Here is a 26615-nt window from a genome sequence, read left to right as displayed (position 1 = left end):
TTGGCAAAGTAATGTCTCTGCTTTTTAATATGCTGTCTAGGTTGGTCATAACTTTCCTTCCAAGCAGCAAGTGTCTTTTAATTTCATGGCTGCAGTCACCATCTGCAGTGATTTTGGAGCCCAAGAAAATAAAGTCTCTCACTGTTTCCATTGTTTCCCCACCTATTTGCCATGAAGTGATGGGACCAGATGCCTTGATCTTAGTTTTCTGAATGTTGAGCTTTAAGCCAACTTTTTCACTCTCCTCTTTCACTTTCATCAAGAGGCTCTTTAGTTCGTCACTTTCTGCCATAAGGGTGTTGTCATCTGCATATCTGAGGATGCCTTGCTCTAATTTGGTCTGCTGGCCATTTCCTACACTTTCCTGCGTCTGGACCTCCTTGATTTGTTATTTCTTTCCACTAACCCACTTCCCATTTTGATAATCTGTACATGACCCACATTTACATACCTTCATGGAGCCTTCCCTGCTACTAAGTGCCAGGACCTTTATTCATATGACACCAACCATAGACTTCCCTGTAACACAATCTTCTCTGACATCCTGCAAGCTCTAGGGGGTATCAACTACGTGGTAGGCATCTTTGATTTTTGTTTTTTAGGCTTTGCTGTGCAGCGTGTGGGATCTTAGTTCCCCAACCAAGGATTGAAACTGTGCCCCATGCAGTGGAAGTGTGGAGTCTTAACCACCGGTCCATCAGGAAAGTCCCACATGGTAGGTAGGCATCTTTGTATTTTGTAACACTCTAATGTCCAGGACTTCCCTGGTGGCTCAGACAGTAAAGCGTCTGCCTACAATGTGGGAGACCCGGCTTCGATCCCAGGGTCAGGAAGATCCCATGGAGAAGGAAATGGCAACCCACTCCAGTACTCGTGCCTGGAAAATCCCATGGACGGAGGAGCCTGGTAGACTATAGTTCATGGGGTCGCAAAGAGTTGGACACGACTGAGCGACTTCACTTTCACTTTCAGTGTCCAGCACAGGGCTCTAAACATAGCAAGGGTACAACAAGTGTGTGAAATGATTTGATTAAATGAATATGCAGATTAAAACACCATCTTTCCATGCAAACATACAAAGATTCCAAAATGAAAAACATACACACATAGACATGCAACACCACGAATTTATTATTATAATACACACACTGAAAATCAGACCCAAACTTTGACAATTTCCACAGTTTTCCAGTCTTTAAAGTAGTTAACAGAAATAAGGGATAATTGAAGAAACGCAACTTCATAATCTTATAATTTATGTAACAATGCAGCCTGCTCAATTAAGACTGTAAAAAGGCAATGTCCCACAGATATTTAAAATTTTATATTTGTATTTATTTATAATGTAGCTATAGGTTCTAAAGAATTCAGCTTTGTATCATAAGCCAGGTTTTGTAGCTGGCCTTTTTATTTGTCAGGTAAGCAAAGCACACCCAAAGGCAAGGAAGTCTTGAAAAGCGGGATGAAAGTCCAACAGAAACTTTCTGTGACCCACAGAGCCATTTAAGAAAACAATACCCACCCAGTCCTGCAACCAGTGGCACTCTGATCTGCGGATGTTCCTTCACATGGAGGCTGCCTCTGCCAGCTGTGATTTCTTTTCATGTAACATTCTAGCTCTCTACTCCTATTCATACAGTGCACAGTGTGATTCCATCACATATTGCTATTAGTTCATAGGCACCTCAGTCGTTTTAAAGGCTACAGGAAGACGAGGGGAGGTTGCGCAGTACAAGGCAGAAAGTATGCAAAGATACCAAGTGAGTGAAAGTCATTTAGTCGTGTCCGACTCTTTGCGACCCCATGGATTGTAGCCCACCAGGCTCTTCTCATGGGATTCTCCAGGCAAGAATATTGGAGTGGGTTGCCATTCCCTTCTCCAGGGGATCTTCCCAAACCAGGGATCGAACCCAGCTCTCCTGTTTTATCTTCTTTTAGTTTTGCTTCCTTTTGGTCTTTACCCTACTGGGGTCTTTGGGAACTGTGCATATGTGTAACAGCATCTACCATACCTCTTCACTTTAGCTTAGGCTGGATTTGAAGAGCCAAAACAGGAAAACACTTAAGGAGACCTAAGACTCTCATACAGAAATAAATTAGAGCTGCTGTTTCTTTTACCTTTGCTTTCCTGTTATTATTTATTTATTTTTAAATGTAATCTCTCCTTTTACCAACCTTCATCATTTCATACTGTAAGAAAGTGAAATCACTAAAGGCAAATAAACTTATGAACCTGCTGAATGTGAAGTGAAAAGGCCATGGTATAGATGAATGGATTAGGAGGGAGACACTTAACTCTAGGGATGTACAGTTGGTAGAAACTCAGGCTTTGTTATTCAATAAGTATCATTATGTGTTACACAATGACTGGGCACCGATTGCTTGCAGTGACACAAGCATAAGCAACCCTTCAAAATCAAGTATAACAAGTAAAAGAGCGATATGGAAAAATTCAGAAATGTCCAACTATTGCTATTTCTTGGGTGAAACTCTACTGATCAGTAGTTGGGTTCCCCAACAAAATGTGAAAACAAGAGAATTTTAGAAAGCAGCAATTTTAAAGGAATGAAAGCTATACAAAATGCATTGCAGTCCTTCATTATATAGTTCATAAATATGTAAAAAGAAAAATTCTAGGCTGTTAATTGATTCATAATTCTGGAAAACATTTTTCCATGCAGTGAATCTATAATAACTGTTACACAGTCTCTCTCCCTCGCTCTCTTTATGAGAGACCCCTATCACCAAGTCTTCCCTGGATAGTCTCTGTGCCACCATTTGCTTCCAGTTGCTTCACAAGCCACTCTTCACCCACCCCTGGAAAACTATGTATAAAATCATTTAATGTGTGCTAATGATATGAGCACTTACACATCTAACCAATATATATTTAACCAAAATAATCCTTTAAACCATGATCATATGAGAAAGTGACATTACATCAATACTACAGACAACTATGTATTTTTTCCTTGGACAAATTCACCTCTTTCCAGAAATATGCGAAGTTCAGTGCAAAAGAGTAACAGTAAAGTGTTCATTAAGCCATCAGAACAAATCACCTTGTTTTCAAAATATTAACTCCACCTTAGTATCAAGTACATCACTGTACTAACCTAAAGGATTGTTACCTTTAAACAGTTTACCAAGCAAAAGTGTTGGGAGGAAGTCTTACAAGCAAAACTAGTGCCGGCTATTTAAGAGATTCATTAAAAATGACTTAGTGATTTTAAATGATAACTTATCAAAATCACGTTAGCTCTTTAGAATGGGAATTTAAGTTTAGAGTAAATACAGTGTCTTCTGAATATAGTCAACAAGCAACAAAACCAGAGCCCATAGTTAAAGGTTTTCAGACCCTGCAGAAGGAATCTTCTGTACTGCATGGATCTCTTCCCATGCTCAAAATATCAAACGATATTTTTCATGTATACTGGGTTTCTTTGAAGATTACTGTACTGTTTCACATCCTTCTTTCAATCTAAAAAATGTGCTAAATAAGATCTTTAGATTTAAAAGCAGCTGAAAAACTGGCTGCTTTAGGCTCTAATTATCAGAAGACTGTTCTCTGGGAGCTTTGGGCTCTCAAATACCAGCAACCCCAATAACTTATCATAAAAATACAAGCGTTTGGTTTTGAAAAATATACAAAATGCACTGCACATGGAAATCTCTCTTGATTGTCAAGGAAGACATCAATCTTTTTCATAGACTTATGTTGTGCTTGAACTTTAGTGATCTTTGTTTTTGCAGATTCCATGTTTCACAGTTTTGGGTAGCCTCTGGCCTTTGGTGTAAGCACGGTACCAAAAATGGAGAAAGAGCAGCAGGAAGATGCAGCCATAACTCATAATGATGTACTGAAAGACTGGAAACTGGTACTTGCAATCCTCCATGAAAAAGAACTGGCCCATGTGGATGGTGATAATAACGAACTGGATCTAACGGATGGAAGAATGGAAAGTACTGTTAAGCTCCCAAGAGTCACAATGGAGCAATTATTTAACTCATTCTTTGACTGCTTATATTTAAACACTCTCCAACCGCATATAGGCTACTGTTGAACAGGGAATTTTATCTTTCAATCTAGCCTCCATGAGAGTGAGAGTAGGTGGAACAATGTCAAAATGCAGATGGGAATTTGGAACCATTGTTCAGTGGTGCCAAAGCACACAATTCCAGGGAGTGCTATGAAAATTCCCTGGAGCTGTACAGCTGGAGTCCATGGGGTCGTAAAGAGTCCGACAAAACTGAGCACTCACACGTGCAGTACGGCGCAGCAGCGCTTTAACACTCAAGAGAACCGTCAGTCTCAACTTGAGGTCTTGTCTGAAGAAATACACTCAGGGCCACTACCTTATGGCCTAATTTTTCTATGACAGCTTGATTTCAAACATTCCATCCTATTGTTAACCTGGCTATTTCAGTTGAGGATGGGGTGGGGCGGGGAATAAAAACATTCTAATTAGAGACCCATTTACTTTATTGGAACCACAGCATCACTGAGTCTTCATATTTGCCAGCAGTCCTCCACTGTCATAGACAAAAATACATCCTATCTGCCAACTATAGCAGAGAATTTTCAAGCAGTAAGAGAGCACTGGTGACCCCCCTCATATGACCAAGGGCTCTGTGTCCCAGAACGTTCTGCACAGTCTTAAAAGAACATATTACATGTTCTGGGCTAATGTCCAGATTTTTTGGATATCTTTTTTCTCATGACTAAAAGGTAACACGTGTTCTGTAGAAATTTTGGAAAAGTAAAAATCTACACATAAAAATAAATAATGATTACCCACAATCTATTCTAACCATAGTTAAGATTTTCACATCATTCTTGTTGTTATGATCATCAACTTTCCTTGCATTATCTCAAGGAACTTTTAAGACATTTCTGTGCGGTAGCTACAATTATTCCTCTCATTTTGCAGATGAGAAAATGAAACTTTAGAAAGTCAAAGTAGCATCCTCAGCATTCTATGCAGGTGTGTTTGTGTAAATATTATCAACACATTTGAAAAAATAATAAACAGCATGTATCTTCCCTATTTAAGTATTTTTCCATATTATTAAAAAGTTTTTACAACACTTAAGTGAAAAAAAAAAGCCTAAGACAAATTCTATATGCAGTATAGATGTTCTAATTTCTCTACAATAAACATATATTACTTTCCATTTATATAAAATGCTTAAAAAGAAAGGACTTGTGAATAATTTTCAGAACTTGGTAATATTTCCAAGCAGGAATTAAAATAATTTCCTTCCGTTTGGTTATTTAGGGTGCTGTCACTTTTGTCAACATGTATTTTACAGCGCCACTCTACACCTTTAATTCCCACAGTACTTTACTAACTGGAGGAAAGATAAACTTGTAAATGTTAGGACTAGGCAGGCAGGCACACAGGAAGGCTCATGAAAGTTACATTCCCTCAAGGTCATTTAGACCTAGCATATGGAATTTCTAACTTCTAATTTATTATTATATCTAATGAGGTTCCCATAATTTTGAGATTATTTTGATCATAAATATATTTATTTTATATAAATGCATGTTGTGTATGTATTAGTTGCTCAGTTGTGTCCAACTCTTTGCAACCCTGTGAACTGTAATCTGCCAGGATCCTCTGTCCATGGAATTCTCCAGGCAAGAATATTGCAGCGGGCTACCATTTCCTCCTCATATAAATGCATAAAATAATATAAAGATGGTATAAAGATACACATGCTAGTTTAATTGTCTGAGCCTCTTGGCTACCAAATATACTTTGTTTTCAATAAAGTTCCTGACAAAAGTTCACGGAAGATATAAAGAATGATGGTATGCCATGCGTGTGTGTGTGCTCAGTCATGTCTGACTCTGCGACCCCATGGACTGTAGCCTGCCGGGCTCCTCTGTCCATGGGATTTCCCAGGCAAGAATACTGGAGTGGGTTTGCCACTTCCTACTCCAGAGGATCTTCCCTACTCAGGGATGGAACCCGTGTCTCTTGACTCTTCTGCATTGGCAGGTGGATTCCTTACCACTGCGCCACCTGGGATGCCTTAGAGGCCAGGCAATTTATATTCCTATCTTTTGTAAACTTTGCCCTTTCATTAATATCCTCATTCATAAAGAAGTCAAGTGACTCCCAGTTTAGTTTCATATCTGCTTTTAAAGAAAATTAACTACTCACAAGTTGTAATGATGTCAAATACTTTTTCCACCACAAATACTTCTGGTAGTCTGGTCCCAATGCACACAGTCCATAGTAGGAATACATGACTACATGTACAGCTGTATTTAAAAAGGCATGGAATGTTCCCAAACCACCTGGAAAAAAAATATCATAAAATAGGGGCACTATTCCTTAAGATGAGATATATTTTGGTCTGAACTTTTAGTATATTTCTTTTAGTGGGAAGAAAAATAAATATGAAATATCATTATTATTAAACATCTATAAAATTAGAGGGAGCTGGATACTACATCCATTTTGTAAAATATAAAATAAAATCCTGGAAAATAAATTAGCACGACTTTATTTATTCTATCTTAACATTAAGATTTTCCTGTGATTTGGATTTACCTTAACAAACTAAGTGGAATTACCTTTTAAATATAATATATTGCTAAATAATAGTAATCAAATTCATTTTTAGAAAGAATGAACATATAAAGCCACAAAGTACACTAATCTTAAGTGTATAACTTGATGATTTTTTAAAATATGTTACCACCACCAAATTCAAGATATAAGACATTTCTGATGCCACATAAAGTTCCCATGTGCCCCTTCTAATGAATATACTCCTTCCAATGTAACTTTTATTCTGACTTCCATCATCAACTGTTAGTTTTGCCTATTACAAACTTCATATAAATAGAATTAATTTTTAATTAATTTTGTTAATTAATTAGTTAATTAATTTAGAATTAATACAGGATGTATTCTTTGTGGCTATCTTCTTTTAATCAACATACTGTTTTTAAGATGCATCCACATAAATTGTCTTTTTATTGCTGTGTAGTATTACCTGATATGAATTCATCACAACGTATTTATCCACTCTCCAATCAAAAGATGTTTGAGTTCTTTCCAATTTGAGTTATTACAAATTAAGCCACTAAGAATCTATATATATATTTCTTACATATTATTGTGTAAAATCAAATTAACTTTTTTTCACTCTTAATAGTTTTCAATACTTTTAGTGCCACAAAATTTTGGCAGTAGAACCACTGGCTTTCATAAGTAAGCTATGTAAAGTTTGTTTTAATCAATCATCGTTTTTCCAAAATAAATATTTATTAATTGTTAAACCATTTTGATGCTGTTTCCATTTGACTATTATTAATTGTGCCTTCCTATCTTGGTTTCCTCTTCTAATCCTATCACATCTCCCACTGATCACCTTCGATTTAGGATAGAAGCTGCTGCTGCTGCTGCTAAGTCGCTTCAGTCGTGTCCGACTCTGTGCGACCCCATAGACAGCAGCCCACCAGGCTCCCCCGTCCCTGGGATTCTCCAGGCAAGAACACTGGAGTGGGTTGCCATTTCCTTCTCCAGTGCATGAAAGTGAAAAGTGAAAGGGAAGTCGCTCAGTTGTGTCTGACTCTGAGCGATCCCATGGACTGCAGCATACTAGGCTCCTTCGTCCATGGGATTTTCCAGGCAAGTTAGGATAGAAGACCCTGAAGTAAACATAAGCCAAGATTCTTTCAATTGTCTTTAACTGAATCAGTGAAATGAAGTAAAAGTCGCTCAGTCATGTCTGACTCTTCGCGACCCCATGGACTATACAGTCCATGGAATTCTCTAGCCCAGAACACTGGAGGGGGTAGCCTTTCCCTTCTCTAGGGGATTTTCCCAACCCAGGGATCAAACCGAGGTCTCTCACATTGCAGGCAGATTCTCTACCAGCTGAGCCACCAGGGAAACCCTAACTGAATCAGTAGTACAGTGGAAAGGGAAAACAAAGTGATTAGTAGATGGTGGGGGAAGAAAACAAAACTCTTCCCCAGTGTCTCCTTCCTAAGATGAACAATTTAGAAGAATCTTCATTCTTTAATACAGCCTGATTCAGCTTAGTAATGTTGACTTGGAATTTAAATTTTTCTAAAAATATTCTACTTTACTTACTCTAATATTCTTTGATTTCAGAAATAAAACAAAATCTCACAAATTTGCCTAATTACATTGGACAAAGGACTGAATTCATGAACACTGTGATTTATAGAAAGTTTAAAGCAAAACTGAAATGTATTACTTTGACTACAATCTTCTAGGGACAAATGTCATAAAACTGCTTCATAGCAGAAATAATTACTTTTAAAAAAATCATCCATAATTGCACCAGTGCTAGATACTTCTAAATGTTACCATTGCCAAAGTACTCCTTAAAATAACCTGTTTTAAATAATATTTAAAACTACTTAAAAGTAATTAAGCAGTTTTAAAATAAATATTTTAAAATTTCATATTTAAATATGAAAAAAGTCTTTTTCATGCTATACTATATTTCATAAACTTTCCTCTCCTGAATAGAATAAATCAAATTTCAGCTAATCCTTTCATTATCACAAATTTCAAGTAAGAAGAAACTGAACTAATGAAACTTATTAACAAACTTCCAGCTTCTATTATTTACATTTGGATTAGGCTTTTTCCCAAAAGAAACATAAATCAATAAATTAGTGTGGTGTAAAAACACCTTTTCTAGGGTAATTTAAAAATAGAATAGTTTATGAGTTAAGCTACGTAAATGGGGACAAGCCAGCTACCTTTCAAATCCATTGTCTCAAAATTACAGATACACAGGAAATCTATTTCATGCTTGATAATGAATCAGACTGAGCCTTTCTCACTAAGACACCTCTTCCATTTTTTGGTAGAAGAATTCTATTTTCCATTCAGAAACTTTCACCATTTGAATGTCCTAAAATGAGGCTCCTATGGACAGGAATTTAACACGGCCATAGTGTAGCTAAGAGTGTTTATAGTTAGGGTTACTGATTAAAATAAGCTATCAAATCAAATTAGCTTGCTTATTTTCTCTAGTAGTGATTGTTTTCTGGTGAGTTACTTTAATGTTTGTTCACAGAACAATCACATTTTAATTAGTAATACTTCTCATATCTCCTTTGGAAGACTTTTCTTATAAAGTACTTTGTAAGCTTGCTTTCTTCTTTACAATAGTTCTGCAAAGAATGAATTATAATTAGTACCATCATATTTTACTTCTTTGGTTTGGAAAAAATATAAAGGAACCACCTGGGTAATTATCACAGTTCTCCATATCTCTGAAAGGGAGTATATACATAATTAATATAAAAACCTGCCACAGAAATATTTTCATCACATTCAAAAGAAAAGCTGGATTGCTATTATCCCAGGGAGGAGTACAATAGGCAAACAGGAAATTAAATACTAGATAGAGATCAGCTGTGCTCTGGTTTTTGAAAGGACAGATAAAGTTGGACAGTTTTATTCTAGGAATGAAAACCAACACCACACCACATTTCTGGAAACACCCTTGCTCTTGTTGCTGTATTTGTCACTGAACAGATATCAGGTATATGCTGTTCAAGTGTTTCCTAGTCCACTATAGAATCAACAGATATTCAAACAAGAAAATTTAGAAAATACAGAGATGGATAAAGAAGGAAAGGGAGACCCCTTGTGTCAGTATCTCTTAATTACTGTATTTGGGGGTACTGTCTTCCTATTTATTTTTAATTTATATTTATTCTTCAGTGTTGGATTAGAATAATCTGGTCTTTTGAAAGATATCTGAATAAATAAGTTCTGTGATTGCAGCCATGAAATTAAAAGATGCTTACTCCTTCGAAGAAAAGTTATGACCAACTTAGATAGCATATTAAAAAGCAGAGATATTACTTTGCCAACAAAGGTTCATCTAGTTAAGGCTATGATTTTTCCAGTGGTCATGTTTGGATGTGAGAGTTGGACTGTGAAGAAAGCTGAGCACTGAAGAATCGATGCTTTGGAACTATGGTGCTGGATAAGACTCTTGCGAGTCCCTTGGAATGCAAGGAGATCCAAGCAGTCCATCCTAAAGGAGACCAGTCCTGGGTGTTCATTGGAAGGACTGCTGCTGAGGCCGAAACTCCAGTACTTTGGCCACCTTATGCGAAGAGTTGACTCATTGGAAAAGACCCTGATGCTGGGAGGGATTGGGGGCGGGAGGAGAAGGGGACGACAGAGGATGAAATGGCTAGATGGCATCACCGACTCGATGCACATGAGTTTGGGTAAACTCTGGGAGTTGGTGATGGGCAGGGAGGCCTGGCGTGCTGCGATTCATGGGATCGCAAAGAGTCGGACACGACTGAGCAACTGAACTGAACTGAACTGAACTGAAGAGTGTGAAAACACCTTGTCTAGCATACTTTAAAAATAGAATAGTAAGAATAGTCACCTATTTCTGATAAATTTAGGAGCCAAGCTGCTTAACAGGAGTTGGAGCTACATGTCTCTCATGTCTCTCAAAATCATTTGCATTTCACAATTATAAACACAAGACATCACAACCACTAGATCACTGGATGTTTAGGTATTTTCTAATTTCTGCTAAAAGAAATAGTGTCGAGAAATATCACTGTAAAAAGAACTGAGAGGCGCAATATACGTGCAAGAGAAAACAAAAGCATGGAAAGCAAAGTAAAATAATGGAGATTAAATAATGTAACTACCTTCGATTTGTGAAATGGACACAGATGAGACCATCTTGTTATAATGTGGGTTAAATTTTTAAATTCACATATATACATTATAAGAAAAACAACTACATTTCCTTTAAAAAAAAAAATCTTCAACAGATAAATGCCGATTTTTGGCAAGGAGCTACTTTACATACTGGAAAATCTGATGCCCTTGGGCCAAAGTAGGGCCAGCCCTTCCAGCTCCCCTAGGTTCTGGCATCCTATTCTAGCCACTGGCTTATCTATGTCCCTTCATGCTCTGAGACATGCAGATTTCCACCCCCGACCCTCCTCCCCATGTCTAGAGAGTCTAAAACTCAAACAAGAGTTCCTCAATTGTAGTTTCTCTTTCCTTTAGTCTTACAAAGTCAGAATGCCCAATAGAGGTGAGCTGTCCATAGAAATGTTAAAGCTTTGCCTAGAATGGGCTGCAAGCCTACAGGAAGACTTCTTAAATTGAAGAAACTAGAACAAATAAATCCCCCAGACAACTTTTGCTAATAAGACTATAACCTTGAGGAAATCACTTATTGAAAACTTTATGATAGGTAAAATTACTTACCTTCCTGTTCTCTCATATTCTAGATGTTCAGAAGCCTAAAATCAAAACCAACTAAAGAATCTGTTTGCCAAGCTTTTGAGTTAAACTATTTTTGACCTTAAAAAACAATCAGAGCATCCTTTAATATGGTAGGATGTTTAGGGAAGGTGGGATAGTTGTAATCTGACACATCTTTAAAGAGTTGTTGGTGTATCAGCTTTTGGAAATTTGAAAGCAAAGAAGACATGGAACTTGAGATAAGCATTCTAACTTCCTGGAAACATATAAGCAATAGTTATCTAACTATATTTCTATAAAATGAAGGATTTTACCATTTTATCATTTATTACTTATTTTAAAATATGTATAGAATTATATAGGAAAAGAATAAGATCCAAGCAAAACAACTAAAGGATGAGTAGAAGACTATACCCAAAGGTCATACATATTAAAGAGTATTGGGGAGTGGGGGAAGATCTACTTAGAAGTCCTGTGTTTATGTTTCAGATAATTAATGAAAGTCAGAAGTTTGATCAAAGTGATTCTTTGATGTTTTAGGATTCTTTTAAATCACACTTAAAGATAGAATTTATGCTTAGAGCATACAGAAATGTAACCAATTATAGCACATAATCCCAACTCTCCCTTGGCTACCTGCAGCAAATTTGACTCCAAACCACCAGGTCCATGGCATGATGGTATGATGGAAGACATGCAGGAAAGTCACTTGACTATTTTTCTTACGCAGAATAAAAAAGATCTGAAATAATTTAAAGAAAATCAAGTTCATATAAAATCATGCAATAATTTTCTAATGTTACAAAATATTGGCCAAGTGCAAACTATTACTATTCCATATTGTAATGTGCTTTGAAAGAGTTGCCTTCTAGAATCTACAGAAGCAGCTGATTCTCTAAGAGGCAACTCAAAAGATAATTAGTACGAGAGAACTTAGGTGTGATGCCTAGTCATGGAAGAATCAATAAAAAGGTGAAAAGATACTGAATGCCGTGTTTAAAAATCAAAGATATAAAGTGAAGGATATGACCAAAAATTATTGAAAAAATGTTACTGGTTCAAATTAAAAACAACAACAACAACACCCATGCAGACTTTGAAATATATGGAAAAGCAGACTTTGAAGTCCTAGGACTGAAATTCTATACTGCTCCCTAACATATTCTACCAATTTAGATAAAGGATCAAGCAAATTGAAAGAAGACTTGCAGCAAATCAGAAGTTAGCAAATTATTATTAAAGAAAGATGAAGAGGGAAACACTTGAAGAATTAATTAGGGAAGTAAGGTGGAAACAAAAGCAAAGCAGCTTAGGAAAAGTGAGAAGGGTGTTAAAGCCCTCATCCAGGTTGAACGTATCTAGTCAGAAACTCTATAATTTCTATAATAAACAAAGAGGTAGAATAAGAAACCTGGGGGCAGGGGGACGGGGTTTTTTTCTTCTCAAAAAAATATTCAAAAGCAGAATTAAATGTTCAAAAATATTCAAAATGCAGAAAACCAGAGCTAAGTTAGACTTCTAAGTATAGGACTAAACAGACTGGCAGAAACAAAAGTATCCCTAAGAGTATTTGAGAAATGTGGTTCAGGGAAGGACACAGAGAAGCAACAGTTTCCTATGGAAGCTGAAACTGAGAACATGCAAAGCAGGAACAATGATGTCAAAGCACATTTGCTTATGCACGTAGAGGAAGGCAACACAGTGCAACAGAAAAAGCCATACATTTGCAATCTGGGGTCCTAGTCCCAGACCGTAGCAGCATTTCTCTGGGTAAGCCTTATAACTTTCTGGCTTCCATTTCTTTTCAGATTAAGTCCTCTGGGCTAGATCAATGGTTCTCAACTCTGTCTGCATATTACAAGGTCCAAGAAGGTTTGTCTTTTGTTTTTAAATAACCGTGCCTGGTCTCTAACTCCAGACCATCTTGACACCAAATCTCTAGGGGTGGGGCCCAGCTTTTTGTTTTCTAAGGCAATTAGGTCTATAGTGCCATAGGGTTGAGAACCAATGGACGACAGTGGGGGTTCTTAAAGTGTGGACCCTGGACCAACAGCAATAACTTCACTTGAGAACTTGATAGAAATGCAAACTCTTAAGCTCCATCTAAGACCCACTGAATCAGAAATTCTGAGGGTGGGGTTGAAGCATGTGTGTTTTTAATGAGTTCTCCAGGTGATCGCGTGCATGCGTACATGTGCAGTCGTGCCCGACTCTTTGCGACCCCACGGACTGTAGCCCACCAGGCGTCTCCGTCTGTGGAATTTACCAGGCAAGAATACTGGAGTGGGTTGCCATTCCCTCCTCCAGAGGATTTTCCCCACGCAGGGATCAAAACCCACATCTCTGATCTCCTGCATTGGCTGGTGGATTCTTTACCACTAGGACTACCTGGGAAGCCCAGCCAGGTGATTCTAATGCATGCTAAAATTTGAGAACCCCTGGATTCTATGCTTACTAAGTTCTGCTTTCTATCAATAATTCAGGGCTTCCCTGGTGGCTCGACAGTAAAGAATCTGCCTGCAATGGGGGAAATAGGGTTTGATTCCTGGGTGGGGAAGATCCCCTGGAGAAGGGAATGGTAACCCACCCCAGTATTCCTGCCTGGAGAATTCCATGAACAGAGGAGCCTGCTGAACTACAGTCCATGGGGTCACAAAGTGTCGGACACAACTGAGCGACTAACACACACATCAATAATTCTAATATTATGTGTAGCCAGCTGAGAAGGTAAAGCATGTTTAGATTTGCTACTAGAGATGTAGTGGAATATATTCTGAAGAAAACACACTTGGCAGTCTTAGGCCAGAATGGATTACAGATAAATAAGGTCCACATGCCACAAAGATACAATAATAGCCAGCTTTCTGTTGTTTCTGGGAACAAAGGTACAAGGTTTTCTCCTCTCATCATGGATCCTAATCCATGGCACTTGCTTTTCGCAGGAGCCACTCAGAGTTGATCCTCAGGAAGGGAGAAGACCCAATAAGACAGACTTCAAAAAGGCAGCTGGATATAGTTTTGATATTACCAAAATTACTGATATCCCAGAAATAACAACATTCTAGTGTGACTTTATGAATTTTGAAGCATTTGTCCTGTTAAAGGAGTGTGGATGACACACGGCTTTGATATAAAGAGTCAGAGGTAACATATTCTCTGTTCTTTGCTTCCTGAACTTACTTCACAGAACAACCGTCATCCATCTAGATAAAGATGCTCAGTTTTGTAGTATATGTGACAGTTACATTCTTATCTTAACCAGATGGTAGATACACAAAAAAATCTTTTGGCATTTGCAAAAGACTGAAAAATAAGTTAATGCTATCTATTCTCTAAAATGATAATAAAAAATAATAGATAATAGGAGTCTGCCTGAGGAAGAGAGATAACCAAAGTTATCGGACAACTGAACCCTCACAGTTTGTCACTTTCATTGAAACATCAAACATTTACCAAATGTGGTGACGATATACTCACAGTATCTAATAGCTCAATAAATTTGGAGAAGTAATAAAGCCAGCAGGTGCGTACCATCTGCAGAAACACACATAGAAAGGACTTCATTATTTTTTTTAACATAGGAAAGAACTTTATATTTTCTAATTTTGGCAAAATTTACATTACATAAAATTTACCATCTCAGCCATTTTAAAGTGTATAGCTTGGTGGCATTAAGTACCTTCATGTTCTTGTACAACTATCCATAAAGCTCTTCCTCTCACAGGACTGACTCTGTACCCATTAAACAGTAAGTCCCCACCTGGGAATCCAGCCACCAACAACTACCATTTTACTTCCTGTTTCTGAATTTGACTACTCTGTGTACCTCATAAAACAGAATCGTACAATATTTCTTGTCCCTTTGTGCCTAGATTATTTCACTTAGCATAATGTCCTCAAGGCTCAATCACATTGTATCAGGTGTCAGAATTTCCTTCCTGTTAAGGCTGAAAAATATTCCATTGTATGTATATACCAGTTTATCCATTCATCTGTTGATGGACATGTATGTTGACTTCCGTCTTTAGGCTAATGTGAAGAATGCTGTGAACGCTGGTGTACAAATATCTTTTTTTAAAATTGGAGTATAATTGCTTCACAATGTTGTGTTAGTTTCTGCTGTACAATGAAGTCAGTCAGCTATGTGTATATGTGTATCTTTTCTCTCTTGGACCTCCCTCTCACCACACCCTCATCCCAGCCATCTGAGGCTTCACAGAGTACCGAGCTGAGCTCCCTGCCCTACACAACAACTTCCCACTAGTTATCTATTTCATATACGTATGTGTGTCATTTGAATCCTTGCTTTCAATTCATCTAGGTATACACCCAGAAGTAGAATTGTTGAATCATATGGTAATTCCATTTTTGAGGAACCAGGTACAAATTTACTTTTAAATCCAAGAAATTCAAAAAGAAAAGCACCAATTTGCATTTTACAGAAAACCCCACACCTGAATTTGATTTTTTTTCTTGTAATTTTTAGCTTTTTTCACTCAACACATATGTGATAATTGAGTCATTTACTCCTTCTGATTTCACATTCAGTATTTAAAAATAGAGTCCACAAAGTTTTAACACTGCTTTAGAGTTTTTTCTGAAAAGAAACTTACCCTCAGTGCTGTAGGCGACTGTGAATAGTCAACGATATCACATCGAAACGAATAGCCTGTACCCCAGCCAGACATTATAAACTGTAAGAGAGCACATGCATATTACAGAAGAAAAGTACTTGCTCAACAGCTACAACAAAGGTAGTTTTGACCGTGTCTCCTCATTACATTTTCAGCTAACTCAGCAGTCAGTGCAGAGGGAAAGGTGGACTAGAACAACTACAAACCAGGAACTCACTTCATATCAAAGCATCAAGAGTTTTAAAAGCTGTAAAGTCACATTTATATAAACTGTGTGCTAATTAAAATGACTATTTCTTGGAATGATTATTCTAATAAACTGGAGAACAAAATACCAGGAATGTTTTGTTTAAACAGCAAACACTGGTAAGTATTTGACTTTATTTATGTACATCTCTATGTGCCTGAGCATATGTGTGTGTAGTCTCAAAGGGGTGACTGAGTCTGAAATCAGCCTTTTTTGATCATTTCAAATCTTTGCAATTAGTCAACAAATAAATGAGCAAACCAACCTTCTCAGTGTACTCATCCAATGTCTATAACAACTAGATTTTTCTTGTTTCAGTTAGTGGATGTAATAGGAAGTGATAGTCCATGGCTTTTAAATCAAGACAGACCAAACACAAGACTCACATATTAGTTTTGCTTTGAATTCACATAACAAGTAAGGGACAAAAATATTAACAAGAGAATACAGTCTGGCAAGCCTTAATTCCAACACACCCACGAAGTGACTTTAGGCCAGTGGTGAGAAGAAAAGGCCTATTGTTAAGTCTGGACCATAATTCAAAGATTACATTGATATTCTTTTGGTCTAGTGGTAGGAAGTTCTTCTTTTAAAACAGCATCTGAAAATGAAAAGCTAAGGGCTCTAATTTTAAATTAATATCTATATTAAATGGTTGGCTTAAGTTAGGGCTCTGACAATATGACCAGTTTCTTCTCTGGCATCCTGTTCTCACAAAAGCCAGCATCTTCCCTAAGAAAGATGTCTTCCTTCCCAGCATAAGGATTATACCATTTTCTATTCCATTACATTTTAAGTCTGTACTTTTAATTACTATTACAGCTGAAATGACAACTTTACAGTAAGTTAACTTCTATAGGCAAAAGTTTAGGAGGCATAATCAGAATAACATTTTAATGGTGAAAAGAAATGAAGGAGAAAGAAAAACCACTTAGACCATAGTATTTAAAAACACTATCCTTTTTTGATAACTAGCTCCAAGCTTGACTTGTAATATCAACACCATCAACTTGGTAAATTATGAAATCTTAAAAATTAAGATTCAGAAAAGCATAAAGACATATTTCATGGATGAGAAAAATATCTTACAAAGACAAGTCAATAAATTTTCTCAAAGGAAGGAACAAAGGAAAGTACAGAAATAGTTAAATCTGTTTTACAAAGTCCTGATCTGTCAGTGAGAGTCTTCATACTCTCATACTCAGACTCACTTCTGACTGATTGAGGTAACAGGCTAACTCCATTCATTTAGATGAGGTTGACTGATTCCCTACTCCAAACAAGCACTGCGATGAATAGGAGAAGCTCTGTGATGTGACCATCTGTGGGGCCTTTGCTGGTCTCTCTTTATTACTCAACTTTTGCCAAGTAACTAGCACATTCAAGCCATCACTATAAAATGAGGCATGTGGGTTCCTTTAGTCTGATGTACTTCCTTTCTCCTTGTGTATATTTGCCCTAACATCCTTAGTGGAGGATGCAGACCAAATGCAATTGTGCTCCACCCAATAAACCACGTGTGAATGTGTCCTGGAACTGACACACTGCTCAGCGGTCAAAAACCTTTGATTAAACAGAAAGCAGAACTCAACGCTTTCCTGATATTAAGTTTAAGAACATTACAAAAGTTTGCAGAGCTTTTGACATATATGTCTGTATTTTAGGCTTTCACAAAGGAAGAGTAATCATTTCTATTTGGTAGGTAATAAATCTCCAAACCGGCATATAAGTTACTCAGGTATTTCTGGTTAACAGGGCATAGAAACTCTCAGATTCAGACATTCTCAGACCTTTTATGTTGTAATTTCTAAAGCTGAAACCAAAACTTACTGGTTATACTTGGATTCCTTCCAGAGAAATATATTTGGAGACACCACATTCAATGACACAATTAGATACCAGAGCATAAAGGGATCTGAGAGACAAGGTCAATCCTGACTCTATATAATGAGAGAACTGAGGCCCACAGAAGTTGAATGATTAGTTCAAAATCAGGTAGCTAGTTAGTAGTGTAACTGGGACTAACTAGTTCCTGGTCTCCTGGCTTGCAGGTCTGTTCTTAGTACTTCTGGGTCTGTCCTATAGTAGGTTATATTCTATCTCTGATAACTTGCCAAAAGCATGTATTTTTCTGCCTCCCCCCGCCCCTGCCACCCCCAGATCTATTCCATTACTCCCTCCCTTCAGTTGCTTATGCTCCAGAAAGGACAGTAAGGTGACCTGTGAGTTAAGTCTGGAAATAAAGTAGAAGGCAGCAAAGTAAGTTTGGACTTCAGGAAGGCCTGTGAGAAATGACGCAAGAGCAGATTTAAGGTGAGCTAGTCAGATGAATCCACAGCAAGAATCAGGCTGGAGAGATGCATGTGCAGAGGCCATGAGGTCTGGAGAGGCTGGAGAGGCCATGCGAGGTCCTCCCGGGTCCTGGTAATGGGGAAGCACAGGCTGTGCTGCAGAGGAAGTGGATAAGGAGCAGAATGTGAGGAAGCCAGCCAGCATTCAAAGAGAAGCAAGGAATCCCAGAAAAGCAGAGAAGGGAGCGTAGATGAGATTTATAATCAGCAGAAGGGAGAGAGAGGGAATTCATGAGTCTACTTGTGGTCCTGGAAATTCTCCACCTCTCTTATTGACAGTTAAGGAGTCTGCTTGTGGTCCTGGAAATTCTCCACCTCTCTTATTGACAGGTAAGGGACAGCTTCCCTCACCTATTGCCTTGTACAAGTCTAAGTTCTCTGTTCCCCACAAAACCCAGCTAAACCAAAACAGTCTACCACCTAACAGGTCATCAGGGTGTGTATACATTCTGAACCCCAAATTCCTACCACGATGATGACAACTCATTAGAGTCAGAATGAGCTCCGATGTCAGACAGACCTGGACTCAAATATCAGCCCTCCACTTGGAGCTACACTATCTTTGTTGTTGTTGTTTAGTCACTAAGTCGTGTCTGCCTCTTTTGTGACCCCATGGACTGGAGCCTGCCAGGCTCCTCTATCCATGGAGTTTTCCAGGCAATACACTGTCTTGGGTGTATCTAATTTCTCCAACTATGAGTTTCCTTAAAGTTGAACATTTATGGATTCAATCATCTTTTATGGTTAACTGCGTGTGAGTCCCTGGACTTAATGTTAATTCTCACTATCTGCGAGGTAGACTATACCAAGATCCTTTAAGGAGTTCAATATCTGGTCTATAGAAAACAATATTTTGGGGGAGGGGTGCAAATATTTGCTCTATTGAGCTAAGTTTCTGAAATTTCTTAAATCTTGGAGAGTTACCCTTAAAGTCATATTAGGAAACCTCATGACCGACGAACATAAAGACTCAGGTAAAATTCTCCCATTAGGAATACTGAAGATACTTGCCTCATAAAACATATACACAGAAAAGAGTACTATGGAAAAATTGTATGTTATCATCACTTTCTTGAGTTCAAAAGGCTTTCGATTCTCCATGAGCTTTGGTCCCAGGGATGTGACAAAATAGATATAGAATCCTAGGATGATGGTTTGTGGCAGAGGTGAGGACATAAGGAGCCAGTCTTCAACTCTAGGATCTAAGAGAAAAACAAGATGTAAGTGCACAGCCATTTAGCTCCGTGGTAACTGACAGTAACCAGCACTTAAGTGAGCACCTAGATCCTAATGCTGCCAGTGAACGGTTTGGTCAGCGATGACTACCATCTTCAGCACGTGTCAAGGGAAATCACGAGGGATTGGGACGGAGCTAGAAACAGTGAGGCTCAAGGGGCAAAGGGAGGTAGTGCTCACCAGAACTCAGGAAAGAGTCACGTGGAGAAGCCCTTCTGGTGAGGAGCCATGTCCTTCAGTGGAGGGACTCGGCAATCCTGCCAACAAGCGGCCAGGGAAATCAAAACCCTAGCCTCACCCTCCTCCCTATCTCTCTTATTAGCTGAACCCAACCAGAAACCACATCGCAGGGGAGCAAGTCCATGGAAAAATCGTATCATCCATCTATAACCACTAGTAACACAGTAGAATTTCTCCACCCAGACATTCTTTCAAGTATATAAATATGTTTTGGTTTGCTGTTTGTTAACTTTCTTCATCCCCCAAGAAAATGGGAAAGGTCTTCTGTGTACTGGATTATTCAACTGAAAGGGACTTTAGCATCATTTAAGTATCTGAACTGTGGGTTCTAGGTGTCCAGAATGTGGGCTAACCCATCTGATATTTTAAACAGAAAAACAGAAAAGTATTAGCCTCACAATCATGTGAAGAAGAAATTCACATGATTACTGCTAGTTCCAGGCTATGAGAATTAGATTAATTAAAAAACTGCAACTGAAGGTGAAATGTGATTAATTTCATAATCTTAAGTGTAATCTTGGGTGTAATTTTACAAAATTGTTTCACAAAGCCAGAATATTATAAAGGAAAATACGTGTGGACAAATTTCCAAGTGTGTCTGATTCAAAATTGAGTCTTTAACCCTAGGTTGCTAAATACCACTCTTGTTAATTGGAAAGGACGGTGGGGGGAATACAGCCCTTGCCCATTGAGACTGCTGATGATGTAGCTAATTACCAAAAAAAGTTGAATATCCCTTCAAGTCTGACTTCTTACCCAAGTCAAAAATTTCCTCAATAGACTTCATGATTGATGACTCACTTGGCCTCAGCTTTATTGCTGGAAAGCTCACATTTGATAACTCAGATATACTGGGTCATGTCTGTAGTGATTAAAGATGATTTATTCTACACTCAAATGGGCTTCCTTCAAAAAAAACTGACAGATGCCTTCAGTTCAGTTCAGTTGCTCAGTCGTGTCCAACTCTTTGCGACCCCATGAATCACAGCACACCAGGCCTCCCTGTCCATCACCAACTCCCGGAGTTCAATCAGACTCACGTCCATCAAGTCAGTGATGCCATCCAGCCATCTCATCCTCTGTCATCCCCTGCTCCTGCCCACAATCCCTCCCAGCATCAGAGTCTTTTCCAATGAGTCAACTCTTCACATGAGGTGGCCAAAGTACTGGAGTTTCAGCTTTAGCATCATTCCTTCCAAAGAAATCCCAGGGCTGATCTCCTTCAGAATGCCCTGGTTGGATCTCCTTGCAGTCCAAGGGACTCTCAAGAGTCTTCTCCAACACCACAGTTCAAAAGCATCAATTCTTATCTCAAAATAATAAGCTAAAAGTCAGCTCTAAGGTGGACCTCAGATATTTAGGAATTTAATATATGTTAAAGAAAGCCATATAAGCAAGAAGAAAGGGAGAGATAATTCATTGAAAAGGAAAACTGACTACTTGGGAGAAAAATGAGTTTGTGCCTTACCTTGTATCCTACCAAAGCATGTCCCAAACTATGTGATACAAGGAAGATATTAAAGAATTCTTTAAATTCAGCAGTAAAGAATTTGCCTGCAATGCAGACATTTGGATTTGATTCCTGGGTCAGGAAGATTCCCTGGAGCAGGAATTGGCAAGCCACTCTAGTACTCTTGCCTGAGAAATCCCATGGACAGAAAAGCCCGGCAGGCTACAGTCCATGGGGTTGCAACAAGACTTAGTGACTAAACTACCACCCCAAAAAGTAGGAAAAGTCTACTAGAAATGCTAAGTTAAGCAAAGTACTTTTCAGCAGAATTTCTTAGTGCTTCATGTTTGTTTTGAATTGCCAAGGTGAGAATGGTGGTATGCAGCATTCCTCAAACTTACTTGGCCATGGAGCCCTGATTTTTTGCATCAATAGAATACTATTTAACATCTTGTGGAACACCACAACACTCTGTGGAATGCAGAGTGTTCCTATCTTTAGGAAAGATAGCCCTTTGTGAAAATGAATTCATAATGAAACTACTAAAAATTAGGTAGTGATAGGAGAAAATCAATAGGATCAATCATTTTGACATCTAGTAAGGAGGTATAAAACATAAAATTTCATAAATCATTTAATCATGGGGAATGAGAGGTGGAAGTTAAGAAAAACACTTGAGTTTTTTGTTGCTGTTGTTCAGATACTGTCTTAGGAAAAGTGAGTAGAGTAAGTAGAGCAAGCGGCCAAAGTCAAACTCTGGAGGACTCAACATTCAGAGGAGGAGAGAGGACTGAGAAGGAGCAGGCAAAAAGGGAGAAGGAAAACCACAAGAGTGCGATATCCTGAAGCCAGAGGAAGAGTGAAGTTCTGGAAGGAATCAAGGTAACAAATGTAGCAGACAGGGAAACTAAAATGTGGGTTGAAAAGTGCCCCTGGATTGATGCTCTTAGCAGGAATGACTTCAGTAAGTATCGTGTGCAAAACAAATGTTCAACAAACATTGCTCAAAGACATTCATAGCAACACAAAGAACATAAAGTTCTCAAAAAAATTTTTTTCATAGTAAGATGTCACCGTTTTAAAACAGGAAGAGCCGTGAAATCAGCTATGCAGGTAGCATACATCACTGTGTACTTCAATTTATTCCCTGCCTTTCCTATAACAAGTTTCCCAGGATATCTGGGTGCTGTATGCAATTAGAAAGGCCCTAAGGAACCCCAGCCACAGTCTAGTAACTCACCAGGGAAGTTTCAGTAAGGAAAATTGTCACAGAACTGGGGACCAAAGGACAGAACTGGAACAGATCACACTTCTTTAAAAACACAATTTTTAAAGGTTAAGTAAGCTCCATCTACAATTACTACAAAATACTGGCCACACTCCCTGTGCTGTACAAACATCTTTGCAGTCGATCTTACACCGAGTAATTTGTACCTCTGACTCTCCCACCCCATGTGCCCCCTCTCCCTCCTCTTCACTGGTAACCACCAGTTTGTTCTCTGTATCTGTGAATCTGGTTCTTTTTTGTTATACTCACTAGCTTGTTGTATTTTTTAGATTCCACATATGTTATATCATACAGTATTTGTCTTTCTCTGACATTTCACTTATCATAATGCCTTCAAAGTTCACCCATATTACTGCAAGTGGCAAAAGTGTGTTCTTTTTTATAGCTGAGTAGTATTCCAGTGTGTGTGTGTGTGTGTGTGTGTGTGTGTGTGTGTGCACACATACTACATCTTCTTTATCCATTCACCTGTTGATGAGTACTTATGTTATTTCCATAACTTGGCAATTATAAATAACCCTGCTGTGAACATGTACATTTTGAATTAGTGTTGTTGTTTTTTTCCCCAGATATATATCCAGGAGTAGAATTGCTGGGTTATATAGTAATTCTATTTTTAGGTTTTGGGAAACCTCCATACTGTTTTCCGTAGTGGCTGCACTAATTTACATTCCCACCAGCTGTGCATGAGGGTTCCCTTTTCTCCACATTCTCACCAACATTTGTTACTTTTGTTCTTTTTGATGAGTACCATTCTGACAAGTGTGAGGTGATATCTCATTGTGGTTTTAGATCAGTGAGTAATCTAAACCTTAAATATATGAATATAAACCATATTAATATTTCTAGCTTTTATCTTCAATGAAATAAACATATAAAACCAGTATTAAAAGAAGGCTTCTAGAAGAATGCCAACATTATTACCTTTGGATGGTGTGGGTGATTTTTATTTTTCTTTTTAAGAAATTTTAAATGTTTCTGTTATGAATGGGTATCATAGGCATGGTTGAAAACTAGTTTTTGGTTTTTGTTTTTGTCAGTAAAGGAATTTCTGAATTACAGATATTTTATTTCATTCTTTTATTAGTTCAGCGACAGTAGTGTGATGGTGAGGGTACTGAGATGGGGGTATCAAATGATATCATATTTCTGGTCTTCCGCTGGTAGCAGCAGGAAAAACAAAAAGCCAGGAAAAGCATGCTGGGCTGGCTCAGGAAGCAAAAGAAAATAATATTTAAATAAATCATGTTTCCTGCAATTTAACAATTATAAGCACATACTTTAAAAAAAAAAAAAAATCCTGAGTGTGCCTTTCAAGTTCTACAGATTTTTAAAAAAATCTTATCTTTGAGGAAAAGCTAATTCATTTAATTTCATACTATTTTCAAAGCAAGTAACAGAACAATTCACCCAGCTTTTTAATCCTTTCTCAGCCTGCACTGATCCTGGCCCTCCAACGGACTCATTTTGTGACCTGGGGTCACTGACTTGACTTCTCTGTGCTTAGTTTCCTCATCTGTGAACTGGGTGCAAAACAACATGTATCTCAGAGAGTTATTACAAGTAAGGAGCCTGGCACAACTTAAGTGCTCAGTAAGCATTGCTACTATTATTTCAGCAGATCTCGGTTTTGTACCCCTGCAGTAGAAGCAGAGTCGTAACCACTGGACCTCCAAGGAATTCCCCAGGCATTTATATTTTGAAATAAGCTGCTGCGATGACCACGATGAACGTTCCATCAAAGTTATAAACCAGGAGTTCAATGCTTCCTTCAGCAACACTGAGGCCCTCAGTACCCCACTGCTAGATGCTCTGCGGTAATTTTATGTGGTTTCTCTGTCTCCTGATCCAATCTGCCACCATCTTATCTTCTATATAACGACCAAATTTACTTTCTAGAAGTAAAGCTTTGCTCATATTATTCCTTTGCTTAAACTAGCTCTCCCTACTGAGCAAATAAAGCATTTAATATGTCCATGACTCTGATGACTGTTCATTTTTCCTGCCTTCTCTCTTGGCAGATACCTTTCCAAATAGGGAGCCCACTTTCATGTGAGGCAGGGGGCTCCCGCTGATGAGACATCTGCAAGTCAGATGGGGCTGGTGGCTCGATAAAGGGGTGTAGAGAGAGCTGCTAAACAATATTTAAAGGTAATTCTGCCTCAGTCTATGATCTCACAAATCGCAAAAGGTTCTGGGGTGAAGTGTGCTCTGTTTTCTTTAGAGACAAAAGGCTGATAAGGGAGGGAGAGTTTCATGTACCTTCTGTTCAGCATCAGAGCTGCATTTAAGTACTACCAACAGATAAAGGCAGAGGATGGAGGGGCAGGCTGTCTGAGAGTCCATACCTCAGCTCTGAAGTTCTGACTTATTACTAGCCCCATAATGCTTTTCTAAGAGCATTCTGGAGAGTGAGTACAGGGGAGTATAAGGGTCACATACATAGAATATTAATGAGCTTTTCCATCAACCACTTTTAAGAGTGTGTTCTCTTCTGAAGTAGCAGTACTAGCTCAAAGGGTACACCCTTTAAAATTCTAAGTGCCAATAAGATGAAGAAGCTGGAAGGAGAAACAAACATGTACCTCTGGTACTTTGTGAAGTGCTAGAGATTCAGAGTGGCAGCAGATTTTCTGTCTTCTTGCAAAAAGATCACTCTGAGTCTGAAAGGTCATCGTCATTACTATTCAAATACAAGGAAAGTTGCTTTTTAAACATCAAAACGTTATAAATCCTCTTATAGCTTAAGTATTAATTAAACCATTTTAAAATTCTGTAGCTGTGGAATTTTCCACATGAAATAACTATGCCTGCCTCCTACTTCTCTAACAATCAGAAAGCCAACGAGTATCAGTAAGTTTCCCAAAGTCTATTTAGAATTAGGGCCAAAGCCAAGAATACACTTGAAATTCTTGGCACTTGACCATGGCCTTAGCCCTTTGAAGTATAGGCAAAGTAAAACAGAACTAACATGGCCAAAAATGATTCCTAATGGTTCTCAGAGATCAATATCACACTACACAGAGCAAAAAAACCCCTCTTGTTATACCCAATAGTGTTCTCATAAAGGTATATATCTCAACACAAACCATTTTAACCCTTCTAGATTTCAACAGGAAAAAGAATGAAGAAACTTAAAAAACAAAAAAGATATGCTATATTAAAAGTATTTGAACATGGAAATGCACTATAAGTCATCAAACACCACCACTGTTTCTGTTGGGATACTTCCTAAATAACATAGCACTTTCATGTGTATTAGGCAATGGCAATCCACCCCAGCATTCTTGCCTAGACAATTCCATGGACAGAGGAACCTGGTGGGCTACACGGTCCATGCGGTCACATAGCATCAGACGCAACTGAGTGACTACCACTTTCATGCGTATTATCTGGTAGCTGGTGGATACCAGTCTCAACTCTCCTTTGCTAACAAGGAAACTGAGGCTTACAGACAATAAATAATTTGTGCAAGATCACTAAGCTGGTTCACAATAGTGGCAGAACTTAAATCAAGGTCTTCTCACCACACATCTCCATCCTTCTATCCTCTCTGAAGACTTTAAATTAGCATAGCTTCAGATCAGTAGCATCACCTACCTCTTCCTCTCATCCTCCCCGCACTGTGTGCAGCACTGCTTCCAGGACTTTGCTCGTCTATCCTGAACCACTTCTCACCTTTGTCATTCCCTTTTCTGACCTAATACTACTCATCTTTTCAATGTAAGTATTCATAATAAAAATAAAGAGTTGACCCATGAATAAAATTAGAAGTGGAATTCAGAAGTAGTTCATCTTAAAACATTTTATACTTAGAGCACTATATAGATATTCATCATCACCTAAATCTATTTGGCTCTTGAATTAGGATATTGATTAATTGAATGTCTTGGGTTCTTACAATGGGG

General features: G+C 38.2%; 2 protein-coding genes across 5 annotated transcripts in view; both read right to left on the bottom strand.

Annotated features, from left to right (window-relative positions):
- The window catches only part of DEPDC1B (DEP domain containing 1B), a 172229-nt gene that overhangs the window by 126090 nt on the left and 19524 nt on the right, over positions 1-26615 (bottom strand). The window lies entirely within an intron of this gene.
- Positions 1114-26615, bottom strand: part of ELOVL7 (ELOVL fatty acid elongase 7) — a 79842-nt gene continuing 54340 nt past the window's right edge. For 2 of the 4 annotated variants that reach the window (XM_055555180.1, XM_055555178.1), the window contains 6 exons: positions 19505-19695; positions 15875-15955; positions 14739-14795; positions 11898-12003; positions 6174-6310; positions 1114-3941 (listed from right to left, as the gene is read on the bottom strand). In XM_055555180.1, the coding sequence (XP_055411155.1) occupies positions 3732-3941; positions 6174-6310; positions 11898-12003; positions 14739-14795; positions 15875-15955; positions 19505-19695 (782 nt within the window). In that variant the 3' untranslated portion in view covers positions 1114-3731. The remainder of the gene's footprint in view (positions 3942-6173; positions 6311-11897; positions 12004-14738; positions 14796-15874; positions 15956-19504; positions 19696-26615) is intronic. The other 2 variants (XM_055555182.1, XM_055555181.1) reach the window with 1 other exon arrangement.

This window comes from Bubalus kerabau, chromosome 18 (genome assembly GCF_029407905.1).
Source record: "Bubalus kerabau isolate K-KA32 ecotype Philippines breed swamp buffalo chromosome 18, PCC_UOA_SB_1v2, whole genome shotgun sequence".
NCBI lineage: Eukaryota > Metazoa > Chordata > Mammalia > Artiodactyla > Bovidae > Bubalus > Bubalus kerabau.
The sequence above is the reverse complement of the archived record's forward strand: the minus strand, read 5'-3'. Positions and strand labels throughout refer to the sequence as shown.